At 34.8% G+C, this 27999-nt stretch overlaps 1 protein-coding gene across 1 annotated transcript; it reads left to right on the top strand.

The window, feature by feature from the left end:
- Positions 1-14: 14 nt before the first annotated feature.
- LOC132565376 (transcription elongation factor SPT6-like) lies at positions 15-27911 on the top strand. Its single transcript, XM_060230013.1, has 36 exons — positions 15-160; positions 1531-2080; positions 2287-2471; positions 3307-3502; positions 3951-4032; positions 4342-4453; positions 4648-4734; positions 5341-5529; positions 5863-5967; positions 6507-6596; positions 7014-7153; positions 8016-8239; positions 8599-8728; positions 8917-9067; positions 9467-9562; positions 11000-11098; positions 11564-11707; positions 14002-14132; positions 14269-14386; positions 14650-14726; positions 15512-15647; positions 16171-16308; positions 16973-17140; positions 17661-17788; positions 18339-18546; positions 19032-19179; positions 19713-19861; positions 20794-21041; positions 21406-21494; positions 21788-21903; positions 22148-22270; positions 22426-22586; positions 23000-23190; positions 23371-23439; positions 23886-24049; positions 24584-27911. Exons 2-36 carry the CDS (start codon positions 1546-1548, stop codon positions 24953-24955), a joined length of 5499 nt encoding a protein of 1832 aa, XP_060085996.1. The 5' UTR covers positions 15-160; positions 1531-1545; the 3' UTR covers positions 24956-27911.
- Positions 27912-27999: the final 88 nt, after the last annotated feature.

Below are 27999 nucleotides of genomic sequence, written 5' to 3'. Positions count from 1 at the left end.
ATCTTGTTTATGAAAAGAGAGATGCAGAAATAACCATCGCAATACTATTTAAAAATAATAGAAAGGAGATTGTTTGAATAAAAGTCGAAGTTGATGAAGCAATGTGACCATTCTACTGTTGACAGTAACGTCATTTAACCAGAGCGCCGTTGGATAATCGGTAAATAAGTGGTCTTGTTTTGATTTTGTATTCGGCCACATGTGTGTGATATCAGAAATTCGAAAGTACGTCATGCTTTGCGATTTTGAAGCTGTATGAAAGCATGTCGTTGTGACGGCTCTTTCTATTTTTTTTTTTTTTTTTTTTATAGTCTAGTGATCTGTTAACGTTGCCGATAGATATTTCCATTGAGTATCTGGAATTTGTTTTTACATGAAGATATCTTATGATCTGTGGACATTGTTTATTAAACCACTATGTCCGCATCTAATTTATCAGTTTCGTCATTTGTACTGTTTACGTGACATCTTCCGGTGTTGTCTATGGTCGAGTTGTGGTTGTATTTTATGTCCTGGTCTTTCCAAAATTTATCAAATCTTATTTCAAAACATTTAATAGTTTTTGCTTGCACCACTGATTCTGGTAGATTATTCGACTTGCCCACTGTTCTGTAAGTGGAGCTGAACTTCTTCACATTTGTGTTGCAGCACTGTTTATGTACTTTAAGACTGTGTCCCCTTGTGGATGTAATTTTTGTTTTGGCAAAGAATCCATCAGTTACTTTTTGGTGGTATATACCATCCATGATCTTTAACTGAAAGTTCCAGCCAAAATCAAATTGGAAGGCTGGTAAAAAGAAATAGACTATTGCAACAGGAAGTTTTAGAGATTTACAGCAAGGATTCATAAAATATCTCAAAGGATGAAGGAGAAATACCTAACCCTTTATTCTGCATAACAAAGTATACATTGTGAACTATGCATCAACCTAATTGTTAACAATGTTACCACCACATTACTGCACCATGAGCATACTCGCAAGATGTAAGAGGAAAATCCATTATAAGACCTTTTTAAGCTAAAAGTACAAACAAGCTGTTCCCCTCTTGCTATTGGGACCATCTTGGCCACAGGGCTTGTCTAGGTGAGTTCATTACCTACTGACTATGATCAAAGAAGGTGGTTAGAGTGGTTGGATGTTGGACTACACGTATGCCTCAGTAATATGTTCACTTTCTATGAATATTGAAGACGATTAGCTGAAATCCGTTAAAATGTTGACTAATTATTGATTTGTAGCAGATTTCAAATCAGGTGTATGCAAAAACACATGAAATTCTGTTTGAAATGAATGACAAAATATTTTGTAGAGACAGGTCCTAAATATGATTACCAGAATGTTGATGAGTTACAAAGAGGTAGAGTGGGTTCAGGAAAGGTATATCTTGGTGAATGATTCTCAGAAGTCATAGACTTGGGCATCAAAAACATTCTGAATATGTAAAATACATCCTGCAATAGTAATTATATTGTAGACATATTTATGCAATCTGTTTGAAATTTCAAATAAACTGTTTTTCTGTTTACAGAGCTTCCAATACAAGATGTCTGGTTTTGTGGATGATGAAGCAGATGTGTCAGATGTTAGCTCGGAAGATGGAAATGCTAGTGGTAGTGGAGGGTCAGTGTCCGGATCAGTGAGATCAAGGTCAGGATCAAGATCAAGGTCCCGTTCAAGGTCATGGTCAGGATCAAGATCAGGATCGGGGTCTCGATCAAGGTCAAGATCTAGGTCAGGATCAAGATCTGGGTCAGGCTCAAGGTCCGGTTCAGGCTCCAGGTCTAGGTCAGGTTCCAGGTCAAGATCTGGCTCAAGGTCAAGGTCAGGCTCAAGATCAATGTCAGGATCCAGGTCAGGATCAGGTTCAAGATCCAGGTCCAGGTCAGGATCTAGATCAGGTTCAGGTTCACCAGCAAGATCAGGATCAGGGTCGCCTGCAAGGTCTGGATCTGGTTCTGGCTCAGACATAGAACAACCAAAGAAAAAGAAGAAAAAGAAAGAAAAGAAATTAAAAAAGAAGAAGAGTAAACAAATCACAATAGATGATGATGATGATGACGACGAAGAGGAGGAAGATGGTAAGACTTCATTCAATTCATACAAGTAAACAAAAATAGGGGAAGCTGTGAAAAGGGCGATGAAAGTCTTTTCTGATTTTTATTTTTTTTTTTATTATTATTTTTGTTTTTTACATCACAAAGAATTAAGACATTATAGACTAATATTTCAAATGACTTCACATTGATTTTCACAACCAAAACCAAACTGATACTGTTTGTTTAAGATGAGGAAAGAATACGAGAAGAAATGAAAGACCTGATTAATGATGAAATTGAAGAAGAAGACGAAAGTGGGGACGAAAGCGAAAGTGGCAAAAGAAAACATGAAGATGACTCTGAAATTGACGACCAGCTGGACGATGATGATCTTGATCTTATTCAAGAGAACTTGGGAATTCGTATCAAAAAGGTAGGCTTCATTATTTAATGTGTTTAATTTAAAGTGTTGCTAGTGTACAATGCCAGCAGTTTTTAATGATTGGATAGGAAAAAGGAATCTAACATTTTTAAAATGTAATATTTTAATTCAATATCGTAAAACCATATATTCTTGTAGGATTTAAGTTTTAAGGTTTTTGTAAAAATACCTTTTCATCGGCTCTTGATTTTGTTGACAAATTGTATGAAGGAGATCCATTAAAATAGAAAATAAATACATCAAATTTTCAACATTTAAATAAATTGGAGACATATGAATTCATGGATTAAGAAGAAAAATCAACTAAAAGAGAAAAAGAAATACATAAGTTTTATTGTTTTCATAACATTAATGGAATTTGTTCAGATTGGTCAATAGGCAGTGCAATTTTTGTTGCTTAAAGCAATAGAAATTCTTTAAAACTTTGATAAGACTTAAAATCTGACTGTCACGGCTAAATATTTTACTGTATCACAGCACTTCTTGGTTGCTGTTGTAGATTTTGAGATATCCTACCTGTTTGATTATGAAATATCACCACACTGTATAAGCTATCTATTGTCTTTTCCTTGTTTGTTGTTCAAAGACTCCAACTTGATCAAATTGATAAAATTATTGATGCTAACATTGTTTAAATTTCTATTCTTTAATACAAAAGTATTGAAATTCTTTGAAAAAAATGCTTCCTAGCAATAGAAATATGTTTGAAGAATTTTTTTTGAGCGATGGGGGAGGGAGTCAGATGAAAAAGCCCAGACGTATTGCGTTATTTGGTTGTTTGATAACAATGGAAATACATTTTGATTTTTCGGTTGGTTTTTGTCAGACGAAAAAACTAAAGCGTATTCGGATGATGTCTGATGATGAGGAAAGTGACAAAGAAGAAGAGAAAGATCGCGATGCTATTGCAGAGGAACTGTTTGAGCATGGTGAGGGAGAAGAAGGAGAGGAAATGGAGGAAGCACCAGAACGACCAGAAACCACAGAATACCAAGATCTTGAAGAATCAGAAGATGAAGATGGTAAGATTTCCTTTATTTTTTTTCGTTTTTTAATGTAGTCTGCTGCCATTATCTCATTTTAACATCCAAAAATTCAACGGAATTTTTACTCTTTGTGCATTTATTTAAATATCAGTTAGGCATTCTATAATGGCCAGATTCATTACTCTTTCATGTAGGAGGATTTATAATTCAAACGGTAGCATTGAATTCTGTAAAATAGGAAAACCAGTCACGTGAGCATTCAAAATAGAAATTCTTCACTATTTAATAAGAAGAAAAATTCATGTAGGTTTATATACTGAACTATTTGAAAAGTTGCCTTTACCTACCTGTTCAATATCACTTTGTTTTTCTATTATTATTATTTTTTGTGGTATTCTACAACTTTATAAGGTTTACGAGAAAGAGTAAAAGTTTGAAGAAAATTTTGTTGGATGTATTTGATGTGTTTTTGTTATCGAAACAGACATGGATAATTTCATTGTGAATGAGGATGGAGAACCTGTGAAAAAGGCAAAGAAAAAGCGACACATCATCCACTCAGATGCGTATGTATGACAGATCAGTAATAGAAATCCATAATACAATCTATTGATTGATTTCATTATATATTTGGACAGTGTAATTTATAATCCCTATGTAAATTTCTGACAGAAACTAAATTTGATAAAAAAAAATTCTTATTAAAAATGTGACACCGATATCTTTTGCATAACATTTTTTTAGTTAATGATCTCCAAAAGAATTTTTTAAAATCTTTTTATAAAACCCATTAAAATATGCTATTGTTTATTTCCTGTAACTGATGCTGAAATATTCAGGTATTCATTATATATTCATGATTTATTTTTGTGAAGAGCCTTACAAGAAGCACAGGATATCTTTGGAGTGGACTTTGATTTTGAAGAGTTTGACGAGTATGCTGAGGGAGAGGAGGAAGAAGAAGAAGAAGAGTTTGAGGATGATGAGGTAGGTAATAGCCCTTTAACAATTGGTTTTGAATATGGCTAAAAGTCTATCAAGATAATTTAATTGACGGAATTGAGTCAGTTTTTGAAACAGAATTGTGATTAGGGAAAAAAAATTCTGAAAGTAAAATATTTTCATGTTTGTAACATTTTGATTTACCATGAAATAAGTTTTAAGTGTTTGTTTCGTCTTAGTATATGGAAGAGGACGAAGATGGAGTTGCTCGGCCAAGGACAAAAAAAGTCGGACGAAAGAAAGGGAAAAAGAAAGGAATTTTTGATGTGAGTAAAACGTAGTAATCAAATAAGTCAGATATTTTTCTACAGTTTTTAATTTATTTACCACAAAAGTAATTTTTAGATTATAAATCAAAAAAGAAAGAAAGAAAATATGCCTCCAAGACAATTTGAAATGAGAAGCTCCAGGTGCAAGCCATACCAGATATGAACTGAAATTCGTGGTCTGGCTAAGTAGAAAATTATTGCTACCACTTGTTTCATCCAAATAATTTTTTTTAATTAATTCAGGTTTAAAGGTAATTGTTTTAATGCTATTAGGACCATTTCAAGTGAAATCACAAAACAAACGAGAAGTTCAAAATAAGTAAACATTAAGGGTATGAAAATTGTTGATTTGATTATTTTGGTAGTACTACTTCACAAGATGTGGTGTTAAGGTAGATAGTATGCTATCAGGTTGCTATTGTTATTTGCAAATTGATTTTGTTTCCAAAAGAAGCTATTGCGACCTTGATGTTTGTAAAAAAAAATGTTCTATTTCGCTGAAGTCATCATTACCAGTTTTTTTTTTTTTTTTTAATTATTTAAAAAAAAAGATGAAATTGATGAAAATCCTAATTTTTCTCGTTGAACTTAATTTGCCTACAGGTGTATGAGCCAACAGAATTGGAGCGTGGATTTTTCACAGATAAAGATCAAGAAATACGAACCAAGGACATGCCTGAACGATTCCAATTGCGTCAGATTCCTGTCCGACCCCTGGAGGAAGGAGAGTTAGATGAAGAAGCTGAGTGGATATATAAGCAGGCCTTCACCACTCCCACCATGTCACAACAGGTAACACAAGTTTTCTAGTACTCTTGCCATTCTGATTTATAAAGTTTACAGAATTTCCTTTTTTACTTTTAGCAGGTGCTTGATCAGTCTTAGATACGTGTGTTATGGTAACATCTGAATTGCTTCGATTTGCAGCAGAACTTGGTTTAGAGGTTTTGCGTTAAGAAACACAAATTTCATTTCTTGTTTTAGAGTTGGTGGGGGGGGGGGGGTATCTGAAATATCTGTACAAAATTGTGAATATAACTTTTCAATTTAATAGTCTCTTTTGTGTTACATAAAAAGACCAGATGATTTCTTTTATGTTGATTAAAAATGAAATCAATATTTCAGAACCTGCTGGAACAGGAGAGCCATGGAAATTTTGGTCGACGCCCACCAAGCATGGTCAGCAAAATCCGAGAGGCTATCAATTTCATGCGAGACCAGCATCTAGAGGTACACAAGAATACAACACTGTATATTCTTTTGTAATTCATGTGGGAAATGGTGTAAACAAAACATAACCCATATATTCATTTGAAATTCTATAGACACTTTCTCTTTAATGAATTCTGGAGTCATGAAATTGAACAAATGTATTTTTGGATCAGCCCCAACAAATATGAAGATAAAAATTTTTAAGAACACAGAGATATCAAAATAAAGTGAGGGAATGTCCAACTAGTCTACATCTGATGATTTATGTGACATCTTATGAAAAAATATTTAATCCAGTTTTACATATATTCATATATATACATATATTATTTTTTCATCAATAAATATTCATTAATGAAATGAGATCTAAAAATATTTAAATTTTGAATTGTTTGTTTTGCTTTTTGGGGATTATATTGCCTGAAAGTTTGAAAAAACATACTGATGGAGATACTTAACGAAACCAAAACCATGTTACACAGAATTCTGCATTGGATTTCTGCATTTTCATATGCTTTCTTTTATATTTAATTCTGAGGTATAATTACAATTTACAGGTGCCCTTCATTGCCTTCTACCGTAAAGAATATGTAGAGTCGGATCTCAACATCAATGACCTGTGGAAGATCTGGCAGTTTGATGAAAAGGTAACAGTATAACATTGTTTGCGGGTTAGATAACAAATTACAGGTTATTTCCAGAATAAAAAAATTGCAGAACTAAGAAATGCATGTTATGATGTTGGTAATATGTATGATCTGGTAGAATTGTATAAATCCTCCAAAGATGTTGAGATTCCTGAATAATTTTTAAACAGTTAAAAGAGCCAAAGAGAGTTATTCTGAAATTTCTCTGACACTGGAAAATCTGGGCAACCAAATAAGGGAAAGTTTCATCAAACTTGTCCCCTCTGTTGATGGTGCTTCTGAATAAAATATGCTGTAACTGTGTCTAAAATCGAAAGACCTTGCCCTGTTTCAAAAGTAAAAATATAAAACAAACTGAAAATGAAATTTTAAAACATGCAGCACTGATATAGATAAGAATTATTTTTGTTTAATCAGTGGACACAGCTAAGGACAAGAAAAACCAACATGGTTCGTCTGTTTGAGAAGATGCAGAATTACCAGTTTGAGGAAAATGCTGACCCAGACAAAGTCCTGGAATCAAACGTGAGAGCTCTAACAGAGGAAGATATTGACAGGTAGGAAGAAATTAGATTCAACAGTAAGATACCCTATGATAAAGATCAATTTCATTTCATTCAGACTCTCATGTCTCTTTAATTTTTCGGGAAGTCTTCATCCTTGATACTCCAGGGGTTACGTTCACTTTTGCTCTCTGCACCTCTGAAACATGTCATGGCAAAATTGAAGGAACAAGGGAAGTAATTTGCATGGTTCCATGAGAAAAAAAAAAAGACTAATCACAGACAGTTACACTCCTTTTGAAGATTACAGAGGAGCGATACTCTACTTCAAAGCTATTGCAAATACTGTTATGTGACTCTAAGATTAGTTTGATGTACATCAAAAGATCAAACTTGTCTTTTCGTCATGTCCACAAAGTGCCGCATATGGAACCTTCACTATTGCCATCACATGTTTTAGGAGTGCAGAGAGCGAAAGTGCTCACAACCCCAGGAGTATCGAGCATGGAAGTACATGTATTACATATGCTTGCCTGGCCTGTTTCATCCTTTATAATCATGTTCTGTATCATTCAGAATCAGTGTTAGATCTTTGAGAACCTTTCAACAGATTTGGTTCATATTTTTTCCATAGTATTATAACATCAAGTTCTACACCTTATCGTATTTTGATTGCACAGAAGTGGAGTATTCATGTCTTATCTTGTTTTTCCTGAATGTGTATTCATTTTTAGCTTCTATGAAAATGGACAGGGTTTTGCTAACTTAATTTTCAATTTATTTAGTAGATACACAGTAATATGTAACTTATATTGTCTTAAAATAAGTTGGGAATTTTTGACACTTTGATATAGACCCTTTTTGTGATGGTGACCATTTAGCTTAATCATTTCTAATACATTTGGTTTGTCTGTAGAATCAAACAGGTTCAAACAATTGAGGAGTTGAGGGATGTCTATCAGCACTTCCTCTTGTATTACGGGCCCGATATACCGAAAATGAGGAATGCAGAGAAAGTGAAATCCCGAAATGAAGAGGATGCCGAACGTCCAGAGAATGAAGATCCCCCTGAACAACAGGACATGATAAAACAGGCCTCACGGAAAAGTGGCTACACCATCTGCCAACAAAATAAACTAGGTACTAATTATAGAGAGGACTTTATCCCAGGATGCCAGATTTTTGTCAAATTATTTTGCCTGAAAGATATTTTTAGAGTTTTAGGGGCTGAAGTAAGGAAATGGAGATTTTTCTTTAAGTATTTGACATCTTAAAACAAAGAGTTCTCATTGATGATGTCTTGTTGTTATTGGTGCTAATCACTTGGAATACATTACCTAAACATTTATTCATAAGTCACTTAATTAATGAAATATTGATTTATTCAAACATTTTAGATAGATTTTTTTTCCAAAAATGAGGAAAAAAAGTAAATATTGTTTTATGTATTTTTTTATTTTGCAATATTCCTTGCATTATTAATTGTGTTTGGCTTGCAGATGACATTGCCCAGAAGTTTGGTCTGTCACCTGAACAATTCGGGGAAAATCTACGAGACAACTATCAACGTCATGATGTTGAACAATACCCATTGGAGCCCCTTGAGGTAGCCAAGGATTACATTTGCAGGTTAGTTTTATAAAATATTTTTTTTTATATAAAAGGTTCCCTCCTTTTTGATATCACATTTTATGGAATAAAATGAGTAGAAAAAATGGGAACAACCCTTGTGTATGTTAAAATCTGCAATGACTAGTTGCATTAAGCTTTCAACTAACATATCATTTAAACAATTATACTTTTTTGTCCTATTTCAGTCAATTTCCAACAGATGAAGAAGTCTTACTTGGAGCACGCCATATGGTTGCTATGCAAATTTGTCATGATCCTCTTGTAAGGCAGTGTGTGCGACAGACATATTTTGAACGTGCAAAAATCAATGTGGTCCCAACCAAAAAAGGCATAAAGGTAAAAAGACAGTGTTTCAGTTGCTCATAAAACTGCATGGGATACAAATATTGGAAAAGAAAACAAAAACTAAAATAATTGTTTAAAAAAATAATCATTTATTGTGGATAGTTATAATGTCTGCAGGTAGCATATCTGTTTACTTTTGTTTCAAAATTTGAGGACTTTTTATTAAATATTTTCCAAGACAAGTATCGTGGTGCTTTAGAATGAATAAACTTCCATTATCTTTCTGATTTTTGTGTAAATCTAATACATTCAAAGCTGATATACAAATTGTCACCACATCTGTTGGGCAGTATTATGTGATGAATGAACTATCTTATAAACATTTGTCCACATTGAAGACATGGAGACAGTGTGATAACTGTGTGAATAATTTGTTCCTTTGTGTATCAGGAAATTGATGAAGCACATCCGTGTTATGCCATGAAGTATCTGAAGAATAAACCAGTCAAGGACCTGAAGGACGAAATATTCCTCAAGCTTTCTCAAGTATGAGCGATTGTCTTTATACACTAGCATACAAGTCAAAGAACTTCTTCCCCACTTTCATGAAAAAATTTCATCAAAATTCTGTCTGCATTATAGTGTTTTAGAAGACTATAGTAAAATCTGTTCTATAAAAGAATACCTTTTTTTTTTTCCAAATTTTATAACTGGAAACATTGATAGCAGGCATGAGAGAACTGTCAGGTCAGAAAAATATGACTGATATAAGTAAGAATAGAGTCAATATTTGAAGATAGTAGATTGCAGATACCACTAAAGTTTATTCATGAATATCATTTTATTATCACATTAAGGAAATCAATGAATGAAAGGTTATCACCGTTAAATTGTTAGATACATTGTAGAAAATAATAATTATGAATGAAATATTTCATATTGTATTTAGTTTATTTTACATTCCAATATGAAGAAAACAGCAGAGATGTCCAATTTAAGTGGTTAATGTGCTTTTTCAGAATTAAGTAGGACTTACAATGTGCTTCTTAGAAATAAGTTGAACTTATTTTTGTATTGACTGCATCATGTGTTTCAAATTGTCATTATCCAGTGCTAAGCCTGTACCTGATAAAAATCCCACTGTTGTCTTCAGCAGATATTCCAACAAATGCTATGCATGGTTTTATACTTAACTCTACCCCGATATGTTGTCCCCTGTATGTATTATCACCAGATAAATATAGACTTAACACGATATGTTACAAATTAAATAATTTTTATACACCCGTCGAAAGACGGACGTATTATGGTATGGCGCTGTCCGTCCGTCCGAGTCCATCGTAAACTTTTATTTGTTCGGAGATCTCCTCCTACATTTTTCAGCCGATCTTTATGAAATTTGGTAGGCTTAATCACCATGATATGAAGTCGTGTTTTCCCGAACGGGGTTTTGATTAGACGATGTGAATAAGAGTTATGCCCCTTTGCTGTTTTGGATATTCACGGGCGTATTTTGTTCCGCTTTTCGATACTCTTGTAGATGAAGATATCACTCACAACCTATGTGTTACCAGTTAAGTATAGTTATTATTCTGTCTGCTTGTAGACAAAATGTAAACCATACTTAAACTGGTAACACGTGAGTATGTTTTGATTGCTATTTTCATTAAACATAGTATTAGTCCTTGTTTAATTGCCCTGCATATCGATGGTATCCATACTCACAGCGAAGTACCCACCTAATACCACCTCATTCACACCTTGCATTGGCTCCTTCCCTTTGAAGTATAATAAGAAAAATTAATATTCACTTAAACAAGTATTGAAACATTTTGGCACTGTATTTAATTTCAGTTTTACAGGGTCTTTCATTTTCATTTGTAATAAAAATGCATTACAACAATAAAGAAATTTTTACCAATTGATTTCACTTCGTGTTTGGCTTTAGCAGGACTGTCATATGTTTTCATTTGATCATTACAGGGAGAAGATGATGGACTTTTGACTATTAGTATGTTTATTGATGATGTGTCAGAAAGTGCCCAGACCTATTTTGAGGAAGTCCGCCAGCTGTTCTACAGGGTAAGTAACCTGGAAAGTGCCCAGACCTACTTGGGAGAAGTTCAACAGTTTATTTACTTGGTTTTACTTGGTTACTATGTGGGATAAACTGTAGACCATGAATTAAATTTCACAAGCACATTGAGGTTAAATTATCTGATCTAGTTCTGCTTGGTCATGAGTTCTAACACATTAACAAGCATTTAAACACTGTGGTGCTTGTAAACATCTTTAAATCAGTTCTTGGCATCAAAGCAACCAATATCCTCTTATATATAAGGGATGTGTCCATTGGTTGCCTGAGGAAGAAAATATATGCCCGAGTCAGCAGAATTTTTTAGATTTTTCAAATCTATCTTTTGGTTAAGTAAATGAAATAAAAATAGAACTTTATAATCCAAACACATGTTTGTAAAATTGGAACACCTGTTAACCAGGCTTTGACGTTTTCAGTTGTAATTCAGAAGTTTTTCATCGACTTTTCAGGATGAATTTAGCCACCTGGTACAACAGTGGAATCTTCAAAGAAGTCAAGCCATGGAGCGAGCTCTTACCAAGCTTCTTTACCCACAAATGGAGAAAGAGCTCAGAGCCAAGCTCATTGCTGAAGCCAAGGAAGGAATCCTCAAGGTAAAATCAACACGTAATTTGGTATCATTATGAACCTATCCCACATAGTGAACGATTATCTACACCAGAGACTTGTTCATTTATGTGAACCGGTTCATCAGCACCTTAGTTTTAACATTTTAGCCATAAATCAGGACAGGCCTGTAAATATTTGTACAAGCCTCCAAAGGCTTAATTGAAACTTGTTAGAAAGCAAATTTAGAACAATATGTTCAAATTTTTTTCATAAAGGAATAACTCTGATCCAACTGGTCAAACCATTTAATGAAAATAACTCAAGTGTTCAGTTAAGTTCAAGCAGAAAATTTACTGTATTAATTCTTTAATAACCCTATGGGGCAAACACACTACTTCTAAGAAAATGTCATTAGGGTGGGCTTATTAAAGAACTCTGAAATAGCATTGATTTAAAATTTCACTAGACGGTAGTATACCTGAGTGATCTTGTTAGTTAAGCCTGGATTCCTTCTTCCATGGAATTCCAGGGGTTACAATAGGGGTCATAAATGATGTGGAATTTTGAATAGAATTTTGAGGATGGGCCTTATTGCATATATAGTAGTCTGTTCTCAAAAATTGATAGTGTGATTTTTCAAGTTTGGAAAGAAATTTGGGCCATTTTCATTTATCCAAGGTCAGAAGGTTGGATAAGCAGGTCAAGGACAAGTGATCTTTGTTGATAAGTAAGGATTGATCTTCCCGATAATGATCTGATCGGAAGCCTTGAAATTGTAATTAGCATATGCCACTCCTTCAGAATTCATGCCGAAAATTTAGAAGTAGACAAATCTGTTTGTATAAAGTTCTCACTTGTATATAAGCTCTCACTTGTTGGATATAAGCTCTCAATTGTTGTATATAAGCTCTCACTTGTTGGATATAAGCTCTCACTTATTGTATATAAGCTCTCACTTGTATATAAGCTCTCACTTGTATATAAGCTCTCACTTGTTGTATATAAGCTCTCACTTGTTGTATATAAGCTCTCACTTGTTGGATATAAGCTCTCACTTGGTGTATATAAGCTCTCACTTGTTGGATATAAGCTCTCACTTGGTGTATATAAGCTCTCACTTGTTGTATATAAGCTCTCACTTGTTGAATATAAGATCTCACTTGTTGTATATAAGCTATCACTTGTATATAAGCTATCACTTGTATATAAGCTCTCACTTGTTTGTATATAAGCTCTCACTTGTTGGATATAAGCTCTCACTTGTTGTATATAAGCTCTCACTTGTTGTATATAAGCTCTCACTTGTTGGATATAAGCTCTCACTTGTATATAAGCTCTCACTTGTTTATAAGCTCTCACTTGTTGGATATAAGCTCTCACGTGTTGGATATAAGCTCTCACTTGTTGTATATAAGCTTTCACTTGTTGGATATAAGCTCTCACTTATTGTATATAAGCTCTCACTTGTTGTATATAAGCTCTCACTTGTATATAAGCTCTCACTTGTTCTATATAAGCTCTCACTTGTTGGATATAAGCTCTCACTTGTTGGATATAAGCTCTCACTTGGTGTATATAAGCTCTCACTTGGTGTATATAAGCTCTCACTTGTTCTATATAAGCTCTCACTTGTTGGATATAAGCTCTCACTTGTTGGATATAAGCTCTCACTTGGTGTATATAAGCTCTCACTTGTTGTATATAAGCTCTCACTTGTATATAAGCTCTCACTTGTTCTATATAAGCTCTCACTTGTTGGATATAAGCTCTCACTTGTTGGATATAAGCTCTCACTTGGTGTATATAAGCTCTCACTTGTTGGATATAAGCTCTCACTTGGTGTATATAAGCTCTCACTTGTTGTATATAAGCTCTCACTTGTTGTATATAAACTCTCACTTGTTGTATGTAAGCTCTCACTTGTTGGATATAAGCTCTCACTTGTTTATAACCTCTCACTTGTTGGATATAAGCTCTCACTTGTTGTATATAAGCTCTCACTTGTTTATAAGCTCTCACTTGTATATAAGCTCTCACTTGTTTATAAGCTCTTACTTGTTTATAAGCTCTCACTTGTTGTATATAAGCTCTTACTTGTTGTATATAAGTTCTCACTTGTTGGATATAAGCTCTCACTTGTATATAAGCTCTCTTGTTGTATATAAGCTCTCACTTGTATATAAGTTATCACTTGTTTATAAGCTCTCACTTGTTTATAAGCTCTTACTTGTTGTATATAAGCTCTCACTTGTTTATAAGCTCTCACTTGTTTATAAGCTCTCACTTGTTGTATATAAGCTCTCACTTGAATTTGATCCCTGATGTTTCTTCCCACCAGGCTTGCTGTCGTAAGCTATATAACTGGCTGAAGGTGGCACCGTATCAGGCTGACCAACAACTTGAGGATGACTATGATTATGACGAGAAGGAGGGTCTGCGTGTGTTAGGTCTTTCCTTCGTCACCACAAGGTTTGTTCCTATTTATACCATTGCCTGTTTGGGAATGTAGGAAAGTGGGGTAGTACAGCAGATGTTAGTAGTGTGATTCCTATTACTCAATGCTGGCCTTTCACAAATCAATTTGTCATTATTTTGGTTGTAACAGAGACACACCTGGTTTTGGGGCTCTGATTGATGGGGAAGGTCAGGTTACAGACTTTTTACGGATGCCATACCTCACCAAGCGAAGGAATGCTTGGAGGCAACAAGATAAAGAGGGCAAGGTAACAGATTTATCATAAAACAATTTTTGAAATCAAATCATCATGAGAATATAGGGAAAAAAATCCCATTCATTATGCACTGTGTAATTGATATTAGGAAAAATAAGTTCAAGTTTAATTCAGAAATTGAAATTACGTTCAATTAAAATGGAAAAATCTCATTGAGATATTATAAAGGCTGCAATTTGGAAAAGACTATCATTAAATAATCACTGAAGAAAAAAGAAAACTTTCTTTATCAATGTCATACATTTGATGTACAGGAACAGGATCTGGAAAAGCTCAAAGATTTCATTGCCACCAAGAAGCCCCATGTGGTAGCTGTCTCCGCAGAATCAAGGTAGAATGATACAAGAGGATTTCATGATTTTGACAATAAAATAAAAATGCGATGGGAATTCAGTGGAAGTGATACAAGAATTTGTTACATTAAATAACATTTTAAAGTGACCGATAGAATTTTGTTTTCAGTATTGAATCTCAAATTTCTAACTTGAAATGATCTTTGGAGTGAAAGAAATAATTAGATTCAGTGATTTGTCAAACTATAAGAATATCGGTGAATTCATTGCTTCTACAGAGTGGGAACAGGGAATACTGACTATTTAGACATACTTGGTATCCTCAGGTTTGTTGGTTGTCAGTCTAGCTCATTTTGGTTGGTCATTCATTTCCATTCAGTAGATCACACGATTTATATCCACTTCATGGAAAGCCCTGCAGAATTGTAAGGCAGATGGTCTCTTCTTTTCACTCCCCAACTGGAGGGGGATGGAAGGGGTGAATAGTTTTGAATTGAGTTGATCTATGTTTCCTAGACTTCTTGTCATTGAAACTTCATACAAATGTATGTCACTCTGACCTTTGACTTATGTTAAATAAAAAGTCTGTGGAACTGTATTCCGAGGGTATCGGTCCACCTTAGTAGGGCAGTATGTCATGTGTCAAAATTAGGTAATTATGATCTTTGATCTTCATCAAAGGAAAACATTTTTAGTATATAGTTGCACAGTTGTTAGGAGACTATAATTTGTCACATTGTCTTGTTTACAGGTAATTAGCTGGTGTGTACCATATAAATGGAATGCCCTACAAAACTGTATTATGTACTGTTTCATGTTGCAGGGATGCACTCATGGTGATTGAAGATGTTAAGTCTGTGATAGATGATCTGTGTCAGGAGCAACCGATGGCTCCAATATCTGTTGAACTGGTGGACAATGAACTAGCCATGGTCTATGAAAACAGTGCCAAGGCACAGGTGGGATACATATCAGAAATAGAATATATGTGGAACTCTTTATATCAAAACAATTCTATTTTGTGTACAAAGAATCTCTCCTGCTGAGACAGGTTGTTCACTGTGGAAATTTAGATCTATCTTTTTAGGATGCTTTTTTCTTTTTTTTTTTTTTTTCCAAAAATTAATAAAACATTTATTGTCTTGTTGCTGTTTTTGGCATATTTTTATTCAAATTTTACTGCAAAAATCAAATTATGTTAGAGACTTTTTATTCCTCAAGTTAACATATGCCACATGACCTTGTAACCTTCATATTTTCACCTAATTACATACTTATTCTGATTTCCTTGTTGAGATCATATAGAATAGTTGTTCTAAATGCAGAAATAGATATCAAAACAGTAATGAAATTGTTGATGTTGAACCCCAAGGGGAGGAATTCAGTATTTTAATGGATTACCAATTATGGAGTTTTTACTGAAGTTGTCGTTAAAATTATTCAGCCTGATTTTCCAGTGTTTCTTTGTTGTTTTTGTTACAGAGCGAGTTCCGAGAATATCCCGTTGTGTTGCGACACGCTGTTTCTATTGCTAGGAGGCTACAGGATCCTCTTATAGAATTTGCCCAGCTGTGCAATGTTGATGAGGACATCCTATGTCTTAAATACCATCCCATGCAGGTTAGTGGTTACTAGTACTAACCAGCCAAATATAATTATTTACCTTTATTTACCAGTCTATGGGAAATGGTTGTCCTGGGAAACCAGCAAAATGTAAGTGGTTACCCTTAATGCCAGTCTATGGGAAATGGTTGTCCTGGGAAACCAGCAAAATGTAAGTGGTTACCCTTAATGCCAGTCTGTGGGAGATGGTTGCCCTGAGTATGTATGTGGTAGCCTGGTGTTATCAACCTGTAGGAGGTGGAGTTAGTTATAGTGGTTACCTTTAATGCCAGTCTATGGGAGATGTTGTTGCCCTGAGTAACCAGCAAAATGAAAGTGGTTACCCTTAATGCCAGTCTGTTGGAGATGGTTGCCCTGAGTATGTATGTGGTAGCCTGATGTTATCAGCCTGTAGGAGGTGGAGTTAGTTGTATTGGTTACCATTAATAAAAGGTCTTGTGTAATAGTGACCTTTATCTTTACTTACTAAAACACTGATTTTGATACATTAGACATTGTGGGGTGCAAAAGATGCTATATCTGGTAGCAACATGTATAAGATAGAAGCATGGAGTTCCAATTTAGATGATCTTGATGACAAGGAAATACCTTGATTGATAATGTATATGGTTGAATGATTTACGTGAGATTTTGACTATTCGTGTTCCATCTTCTGTTTTAGGACCAAATTCCTAAAGATGAACTGTTAAATGCTCTTTCACTTGAATTTGTGAACCGAGTCAATGAGGTTGGAGTGGACATCAATCGAGCCATAGCTAACAGTCACACAGCACCCCTTGTACAGTTTGTGTGTGGACTCGGGCCAAGGAAATCATCACAACTTCTCAAGGTAATCACCTGCTTTATGATTACAGTTTTGAAATTGATGGGTTTGTTGCTGTCACAAACTGTTTGCAAACAGACTACAGTCTAACCTAATCAGTCATAAAGGCCATCTTTATACAAAGGCTGCCTGTCTATAAAGACCAATTCCTTTGTTCCCTCTATAATGCAATTCATAGTAATTGAACCTCTATATAAAGGCCAATTGTGTATAAAGGACACTTTTCTCTGCTCCTTTAAGTGGCCTTCAGACAGGTTTGACTGTATATTATACAATATTTAAAGCTAAACTTTGTGAATTTGCTTCAATTACAAAATTTACAACAGTAAATCAGGAGAGAAGGAAAGCTTTTTTGAATTGACCTTCAGAACTTTTTTATCTTTTTCCATCATTAAATTCTGCTGATGTAAGTTGTGTTCAAATAATAGTTGGTGTACAGTAAATGTTTTACATTTCATGTTTAAAAGTCGATACCTTTGGAACTCAATTGCCTATCGTAAAAGATTGAACCTTGTTGTCCCTACAGATACTGAAACAGGCTAACATCCGACTAGAAAACAGAACACAGCTCGTGGAAGTTTGTCACATGGGCCCTAATGTTTTCATCAATTGTGCTGGTTTTATAAAGATAGACACCAACAGCTTAGGTGACAGGTAAAGATTGACACATCTAGATAATGATCAATTATTTATTAATACCAGACATTAATTTCAAAATGAAATAGTACTGTGGCCATAGACACTAAGGTGATCGGGAGCCTTTTCTTTTATGCAGAAGTACAGACACATATCAGGCATAAATTAGGTCAGACTGCAAATTTTAATACAAACCTTTAAAGGTTTAATCAGAGTTGGTCAGAAAGTAAGACAAGATCAGTAGGTCTGCACTTACTTCATAAATTAATTTCATAAATCAACATCCGTGGTCCAAGTTGTCAAACTGATAAGAAAAAATCGCCGTGCTTCAGAGAGGAAATTTACATCATATTAGTTGCATTCTCCAACCCTCCCAATTTTTTTCACCCAAGCCAACAGTGGGAGCTTGGGCTTAATCAAGGATTTCGTAAACAGTTTGAGTGATAATGGTTGACAAGTCGAGATTGTTAATGATTCAGTTTTTAAACTCAGTACTTTGTAATGAGCTTCTTAATAGTGTGCATATATACAATAGCTAGTCTCACATGTGATTGGTTGATTTTTAAAGCACGGATGCATACGTTGAAGTGTTGGACGGCTCACGTGTTCACCCGGAGAACTATGAATGGGCAAGAAAGATGGCTGTTGACGCACTCGAATATGATGATACAGCAGAGGATGCTAATCCTGCCGGGGCTCTGGAAGAAATTCTGGAATCTCCAGAACGTCTCAAGGACCTTGATCTTGATGCGTTTGCTGAGGAACTTGAAAGACAGGTTTGTAGGGGGAAGTAATTATCAGAGCAAAAATGTGTTATTGACCTCCTTGAAAGGCTTTACATATACAAATACTGTATAGCCAGCTATTTTTTAATTCACTGGTGAGTGACTTGTTAATCAGCAATTTTGACATCAGGAGCAATATTCACAAAAATTCAATGTACTTTTACGTTGAGGTCACAAAGCATTAATTCATTAAAATTGAATTCTGTTTTTCAAAATAAAAGCATCTAAAATTTGGACCCTGCAAAAATAACTGGTTATATGATAAATCCAAAAGTGAAACATTTGATTACAGCAGCAGAACTTTTTTTCTCTCTCTCTCTTTATTTTTTTAACTTGCAAAGCTTTCTTTCTACGAGTATTAAGGTCATTCATTAAATCTCAACTTCATAAATCATCGATCACATTTGATAATTTTATGAAAAAATCAATTATTTGAATAAAAAATTATGATTTCTGGATGAATTTAACACTTGCAGGGTTATGGAGACAAACACATCACACTGTATGATATCAGGGCTGAGTTAAATCACCGGTACAAGGATCTGAGGACACCATACAGATCTCCACTGAACGAGGAGCGCTTCAACATGATCACCAAGGAAACACCAGAGACATTCTATGTTGGTAAGTAACAACATTACATTCATGTGACAATATCTACACAGTGTTCATGTGACAATATAGATGTATCTTAGAGGGGGAAAAAAAGTCTGGAAGTATTTTTGTGTAAATGAGATTGAGCTGTTTATTTTTGTATACAATAAAGTATTATTCCCTAATACTGACTTCTAATTTTAAATACTGAACAAAAATTTAATGTTTTAATTTTTTTTATATTGAATTTGTAGTTACTTTTAATTAGCAAATTTATATGTCGACAACATGATGAAAAGACCATAATTAGCATGGATTATGGTACTAGTGGATTTTGTGAGCAAGATTTACCTCTAAAATCAAGTGCCAATGTAAATGTATATTTTGTAAAATTGAATTTTACTCCTTGAAAGTGTGTGATTATACAGTATTTTTATACCATAATAAAATATCTTGATCTCATCTATTACTTACTTATCTGCTGAAGACATAAAAGCTTTATTAGGAACCTTAACACCTATTTTCCAGAGTAAATCTAAATGAATTGATAAATCTATTGACAGGTAAACTGATATTAACAACAGTGACAGGAATAGCTCATCGACGGCCCCGAGGGGATCAGCTGGACCAGGCAAACCCTGTCCGAGACCAGGAAACGGGGCTTTGGAAGTGTCCCTTCTGTAATAAAGATGACTTTCCAGAACTAAGTGAGGTGGGCATCTAGATGTACACTTATGTTATATTGCTACGGTAAATCTTTCAGGGTGCATAAGGCGAAGCGCAATGTAGGAAATCTTTGATATGAGGAAGATACCTTTGTTAACCACATGTAAACCCCATTTTAGGAGGGAGCATATATTTAGTGTGAATTATATCTGTCTTATCATGTCCAGTTCTCAATCAATATTGTATCTGAACAACCTCTCAATTCAAGTTTGGTTCATATTTTACTCTATGTAATTGTTATAACATGACATTCTACACCTTGTTATCAGTCATCTGTCAAGGTTAAAATGTTAATCAGACTATGAAGCATTCATATCTTACCAGCTTTTTCTAGTATTTCCAGAATGATACTTTTTTTTAATTGAAATTTCACCAAATATGGAAGAAACCAAATGGTTTTGATGTCAGTCTGTTGCTCAGGCTGGCCACCACGAATTTATCATTGACTAATGGTTACTGTGCAGAATAAACCAAAGAAAACCATTTATTAAAGTCGAGTGTAAAAGTATAGTGACTCTTATACTGTAATTCCTGGCATGCTTTTTACTGAGTTGCCTGTTTGGGTAGGGAGTATCAACTTACTGTATATTTGTTTAATGAAATGGAGCTAATGTTTCACTGTTTTAACTGGTTTATTGGGATATGATTTTGCATGTGTCTATCCATTAGTGTCCATACAAATGAGCATCTCACAGACATTTTCTTATATTTTTACTCTTAAAATGTTTCCTGGGTATGTAATGTCATGCTGTCATTAATGAATTTGAGTGAAAGAGTGAAATTAAACCAACTACAAGTACTTTTTACTGTCCAGTCTCATTTTGAATACATAAATGCTGAAAAAGTAGGAAAACAATGCATGGAGACAACTTCCGTGTTTCAATAAAGTAAAACTGAGTCTTGTGTTCACAAAAACAGGTATGGAGTCACTTTGATGCAGGCAGTTGTCCAGGCTCAGCTGTTGGTGTGAGAACAAGACTCGACAATGGTGTGACTGGTTTTATCCACACTAAGAACATAAGTGACAAAGTGGTCAAGAATCCTGAAGATCGGGTTAAAGTTGGAATGACCATTCATTGCAGAATCACCAAAATTGATATTGACCGTTTCCAGGTAGATCTGACTTGTAAATCTTCAGATCTGATGGATAAGGAAGGACATTGGAAGTAAGTCTCAATCATTGCAGATGTTGGTCAGTTCTGGTCACTTCTGGTCAGTTTTGAAGCCTCTTTCAAATTCTAAATTGTGAATAGTTGCCAAATAAAGTGAAGAAGTATATAAAATGAAACTTTCATGAAACGAATCCATCAATAAATTTGCATAAATTATATATTTACCATGAAATCAAGACATGAGAAACTTGGATGAAAAAACAGAGTAAACCTTCGGAGTCAGATTAGAAGTAAAAGTTAGAAAGAATGTACTGAGAGAAACCATTTATAAAATTGTAACATTCTTCATCAAAAGTTACAAAAAAGTATCAAGGATAAATATGGTATTGAAAAACTTGGTCTTTTACCTGTTTTGTAGGCCACCCAAAGATCTGTATTATGATCAGGATCTAGAGAAGGAAAGTGCTGACAAAGAGGAAGAAAAGCGTAAACAGCAGGCTCGGCAGAGTAAGCTTCTTGTTTCAACCTGTCTGATACAAAGATTGAGATTTTCATTGTTTATAACAGAAGAATTATTGTGTTATTATTTATTTATATTAAATAAACTGTTTTTCTCATAAATGCCTCAAACAATATATTCATTATTTTATCAAAATGTGGTGCTCTATACTTACTTCTGTGTTCATTTGTTTGAGCTGAATTTGTTTTTCTGTCAAGATCACACTGCCTTGCCATTGGTTTAGTTAAAAGTCTTATATTGAGTTTAACAAATAATGCAAATTTTACTTTTTCACTTACAGCATACACAAAGAGGGTTATTGCCCACCCCTCATTCCATAACATTGGCTATAAGGAATGCGAGAAGCTCCTGAGTGAGATGGATCAAGGGGAGGCCGTCATCAGACCTAGCAGCAAAGTAATTATCTCCCTTTAATTGTCTCCTTTAGTCAAAAATCTGGTAAATACCAAAAAGCTTTAGATGTGATTTCATATTTTATTTCAGCAGATGAGTGTTCATACTTCCTCCTTTTGTAAAACTTAACATATCAAGCAAGTCAGGTGTAATTTCTTATGAACAACTTTAAATTAAGGAGAAAGATTTATGTTTCCATAAAGACGGTTCTTTGGATAATAAACACATATATTTTTTGTCTTTCTAGGGTTCAGATCATCTGACAGTTACTTGGAAAGTTGGAGATGGAGCCATGCAGCATATAGATGTTAAAGAACGGGGTAAAGAGAACGCTTTCAGTCTGGGGAGCACTCTAGTCATTGGTAACGAGGTGAGGTGATGATTGAAACCTATCCACCTGTTTAGAGATATACAAACTTAATCAAATCTCCACCACCATCATAGAGATCATGAAATATTATTAAGGCCACTAGAAGTTATCTCGTTTTGCTTTTCTTTTTAATTTTCTTTCATCATGTTTTTCAGGAATTTGAGGATCTTGACGAAATCCTCGCCCGACATGTCCAGCCAATGGCAGCCCTTGCCAGGGACATCATGAACTTTAAATACTACAAAGAGTTTGAGAGCGGAAAACGAGAAGTCATAGATAAAATTCTGTTAGAAGAGAAAAAGAAAGGTCCTTCAAGGTAAAATATGTGCTTCATTTCTGGTGAAAACAGGTATCCCGTGGCACTGGTACAAAGCTTTGGTGTTTTCAGGTGATTAAACTGCCTGAACTGACTTGATGAACAGATTGTAGAATACTTTAATATTTTTTTGTCATCTCTTTAAAACAAGGCTACAACTAAGACCTAATCTAATCTATTTTCAGGAGTATTTATGCCACCAACTGTCTGTAGTGAAATCGGTGATAGGTATTTTATGACACAGATTTACGTTGCACTAAGCCCAGAGGGCCAACACAAACACTCTACTTATACAGAGTGGGAGTGTGGGCTTATTACCAGACATCACCTTATTGTCGGATAGTTATGTTAAGTTACATTATAAGATAAAACATTATTTCGAAATACGATTGATATATTGTTCTTCTTTCCAGGATTCCCTATTACCTGAGTCTGTCAAAACAGTATCCTGGAAAGTACACAATATCGTACATGCCACGAACAAAGGCCCGCCATGAATTTATAACACTAACGCCAGACGGTCTACGCTACAGACAACAAAACTTCCATTCTCTGAACTCATTAATACGCTGGTTTAAGGAACATTTCAGAGACCCAATACCAGGTGAGTTACATGTACATAGATATGCAGCTTACCTGAAACGTAAGTGTCAGGATCACACACCAGAGAGACTTAAGGTGTCCCTACATGGAACCTAAAATGTATGTCACTTTATACATGTATCAAAATTCGGGTTGTTAGTTGATTATTGTAGTCTTGCTGACTCTCATTTTATCCTCCTAGGTACTCCTGCTAGTGCCAGGACCCCCATGGTGTCATCCAACTACGCCACACCAAGTATCAACCTGCAAGGTAAGTGTCATTAAGCCACACCTGATATTGACCTACAATGTAAGTGTCACTACGCCATGCCAAGTATTGACCTACAAGGTAAGTGTCACTATGCCAAGCCAGGTATTGACCTACAATGTAAGTGTCACTACGCCATGCCAAGTATTGACCTACAAGGTAAGTGTCACTATGCCAAGCCAGGTATTGACCTACAATGTAAGTGTCACTATGCCATGCCAAGTATTGACTTACAATGTAAGTGTCACTACGCCATGCCAAGTATTGACCTACAAGTTATTTTCAACCCTAAAAGGAGATTCCTTATATGAAAGAAAAATGATGTTAGTCGCACTTCATTGAATTTGTTCTTTCAAAGGAGGTAATTACTGGTAACTGGCACAAACCTGCTGCATGAGTACATGATGTTAAATCTTACTGCTGTACTTAAAACTGGTATTTATTTTCAGGTGTTGATGCTGCAACTATCCAGAGAGCAGCCGCAGGATTGCCCAGCAATATCTACAACACACTCGCCCAAGTTGCAGGTGCAGCCACGCCACGAATTCCGAGAACCACACCTGGTGCCACACCACAGTTTGGTTCCACTCTTCATGGCACAGGATTCAACATAGTCAGTATACATAACTGGTCACAATGGCTCTTCATTTCATGACTGTTTCACAAAGAATTATTCCTAGTTTAAATAATCAATTTCAGTTTGAAATTAGCAAAATTGTAAACACATTAAATTCACTCAATCCAAGTTTTGTCAAATATCCTAAATCATATTTGTAAATTTTCATGTTTAAGTTTAGTTTATTATTTAATTGTAAAAGAAATTTGAAGAAGTATAACTCATCAAAACTGACAGTTTCATGTGAAAGGTTAGCCCATAGATGCATATTGTAACTCAGGTGTCTCGAAGACAAAACCAGCTGTCGTTGCTATACGAAGATGTAACTAAATGACATGTATTGCCACCTCAATCTGGTAATACACCAACCTGTCTTGTTGTTCATTAGCACTTCCTACAACACTAATCCTCCTCGTGTGAAAAGCCCAGCGTTTGATCCAGAACTAAAGTACTAGATCCCCAGGCTCATTGCTGGATAACTTTTTGGAAGATTTAAAGCATACCTTGCTAAGTGTCACTTTTTCATTTCAGCCTCTCGGTACTACCCCACTTATGACCCCAATGATGACCCCACAACACCATATAACTACGCCACAAGTATTGAACACGCCTTCCTACCAACCAACACCTCGTGCTGCTGCTACTCCAGTGTGGCCTGGTGCTACTCCTCGGGCGACACCACGCAGTATGGGAACACCATCTCACCCCTCCCAGCAGTCACAGAGGCCTGCCCCAAGCACCACCCAAGAATGGGCTAAACCTGGTACAGATTGGGCCAAAGCTGCTGCTATGTGGGCCAAAGGAAGACAAAAACCTAGCACACCTCGTTCTGGACAGAGTCCAGCAGTACGAGCCAGTCCGATGGAACAGGGCGACTCAACGCCTCTTATTGACGAGCGATGAGAGATCACTGTCAAGTGAAAGTCATGATATATATGCTGTACTGACACAGCGTGGTACAAATTCAAATTATTTGTTTTGTACTTGACTAGAAAAGCAGTACTTTGCTGCACGTGCTGATTGTATGCAAATCTATACTTTCCAAGTTGTGCAAATAATGACAAATTATGACAAATTTGTACCAAACTGAAAGTTGTAAACAGTCGTCCTGAAGGTATATATTATATGAGAGGGAACTGTACACATTTGGAAGAAACAGCACCAGATGCAATGCACAGAACTTAGAATTTGTATCAAGTCATGGTTTTGACATATTTCTGTGTTATGCCAAAAGCTCTTCCAGATGCAAAAGTGTTCTTGTCTTGATTCTATGATACAAGAAGAAATGTACAGAAGTATGCCTGGATATTTAGCTGTTATTGTAATACAAGTTCTTGACCTTTTTTTTTTGACCTGGAATTTCTTTTTTAATAGAATTACCAGTTACAAACTTCAAAAAAGAAAAAACATACCAAAAAAAAACCCATTCTTTAATTTATTTTTGTTACATTTTTACAAAAATTGAAATGAGAAGGAGGTTTATTTTGAAAAAGATGTGAGTATAATGTAAAGATGGTGTAAGGAGTGATACTTCAGTTGGTTAAATCGTAATAATTAAGGCGGGAAATGGCTTTTAAAATATGATGGCATTGGTAGATGTAATTTTTTTTTCTTTTTTTTTTTTCAATTTCGAATTTTAGGCTAAAATTACTTCAATATTTATGTTACTGGTGTATAAAGTTTGTTTCAATTTCTGATGCATATTATGTGTTAATCATGTATGGTCTACAGTTACAAAGGAAATTTCTGTTCTTGTTTCTGCTCTGTTGTATCAACAAATCATGTGTTTTTTTAAACAGACTTTACACAATGACATCTTGATCATGATCTCACAATGTAAATACGTCTTGTCACTGTAACGCCAAAATATAAAATCCTATATGGTGCATTAATATTGGTAAACCATTTAAACCACATCTCTCCCACATATCAATTGTGTATACTTCTACTGCATGACCAGGCACAATGCTTTATAGCAATGTAGTGATGAGGGGCCATATTAGCTTCGTCCATGTAAAGCTGAGGTTCCCTCCTACTGGCATCGGTTTGTGTGACACTGTTTGTCCTGTGCTGTGCTCAGGGCATGATACTTTACTCCAAATGTTCTGGAAAGTATGTGGTGGTCCTCCTCCATGTTGTGCAGTGTGGTAGCCACAAGTTACTACTTGTACTAAGAGACTGCCTTATTATAGCTGTTTAATGTGATGTAAACTCTGTCATTTGTTGATGGTTTCTTCAATTTATAATGGTAGAATTCAATTCCTTATGACAGTTACAATTCTTTCTACATGTTAACTGCTAAATAAGCATTATCGAAAATTAAGTGCTTATAGATTGTAATAATGTTTGTGTCTTGATTGATGGTTTTCTTCCAGAAGTTGTTTACGGTGGCAGAAATGTTACAACATAATTAACTGGTGTAAATGGTGCGGGAATCCCATTTATTCTAGAAATTAAGGATTGGCCTGTTTTGAGATTTTGTTGTTACAAATCACTTGCTCTTCAGGAAAAATACAATTTATGACAAACCATGCACAGTCTGTTGAAAAAGTTTGCTGTAGACAGAAACAGCATTTGGTTCTGATGAACAAGAATTTGCAATACATACATGTATATCTGTTGTAAGATTGTATGCTGTTTTGTATGTGTCCGTGTTGCCTTCATGAAATTGTATGGATGAATGAATGTGTATTAAAATACATTGTTTGAATCAGATTTTTTTCAAGCAAAAACCTCGCAGTTTCTAAGCGAGTGAAAGTGAGTTTTCAAATGAACAGTTAAATACAAAAGCATTGAAAGATATTCCATTTCAAGAAGAAAAGTGTAATCTTTATTTATTGTGTAGACTAAACTTAACCATGTACTTTACAGCTGATGAATACTTAGTGTCATCATGCTCACTTCAGAAATCTAGAACTTTTCCCACTCAGCATTTTGTCTGTTAAAGCTAAAACATTTAAGTTTCTGATTGGTCAAGACGTGAAATTGAACTTGCAGAGTTGAGCTGTTGAATATTCAGCGTTTACATTTTACAAGCCCAGTCCAATTGTACTTTGTATAAAACATCCTTATATGGTCAGCATGTACATTTCTTTGTTTATAGTGTAAATTTGGAAATGAGAAATTAATAAGAAATTCCTATCACAGAATAGGATAGTATTTTTTGTACTGTTCAGACTACTTTGTTTTGTTCTTTTTTTTTTCTTTTTTTTTTTAATATTTATTGAAAACATAGGTTGCTTTCCATATCGAAGCATCTGAAAGGTATAATACCACACTATTTAAAAATTGTCATTTGCCTTCCACTGTAAAGTTCATACTAGTATATGCATTGGATATGCATTGGTTGGAAATTGGCTCATTTTGATATTTTGATTGCCTTCCATTGTGAGGTATGTACCATCAAGGTGACATTGTTATTGCCTACCATAATGAGGTATGTACCATCAAGATGACATTGTTATTGCCTACCATTATGAGGTATGTACCATGCAGATATTGTGATTGCCTACCATTATGAGGTATGTACCATGCAGATATTGTGATTGCCTACCATTATGAGGTATTAACATCTAGACATTGTAAGAAATATATACATGATGGGGCAATGGAAATTGACACTTTTTGATTCCCCATAGCTATGAGGATCATTCTAGTACAGAAATGGTCCAATTTTGAGTACTCACCTCATTTAGGTGCAAGCTACATTGACAGCAGCAATCGAAAGGTTGTTTTGAAATGAGTTTTTCTATCACATGGTCTTCAAAATGGTAGCGATACCAAAGATATTTTTGTACACACATTTTTTTATGTAAAGAAAACATGAATGAGAGTGACAAATAAATGTCAAAAAATATTATTGTTTGTCTTATTGTGAAATTTTTCTGATTGTGCAACTGTTGTTACCAGCTTTTTTTTAGTCAACATGATGGTGAGCTATTCAAATC

This window comes from Ylistrum balloti, unplaced genomic scaffold (assembly GCF_031769215.1).
Source record: "Ylistrum balloti isolate Yb309-2 unplaced genomic scaffold, AGI_CSIRO_Ybal_v1 Utg369720, whole genome shotgun sequence".
NCBI lineage: Eukaryota > Metazoa > Mollusca > Bivalvia > Pectinida > Pectinidae > Ylistrum > Ylistrum balloti.
Note: the sequence above shows the minus strand (reverse complement) of the source record. Positions and strands in the feature narration are given on the sequence as shown.

Bases quoted from the DNA above. Each gene is read 5' to 3' on its own strand.
- LOC132565376 (XM_060230013.1), top strand. From the start codon at position 1,546: ATGTCTGGTTTTGTGGATGATGAAGCAGATGTGTCAGATGTTAGCTCG. The intron at 4,033-4,341 runs GTATGTATGACA...ATTTTTGTGAAG, and splicing joins CACATCATCCACTCAGATGC to AGCCTTACAAGAAGCACAGG. The intron at 24,050-24,583 runs GTCAGTATACAT...TTTTCATTTCAG, and splicing joins ATGGCACAGGATTCAACATA to CCTCTCGGTACTACCCCACT.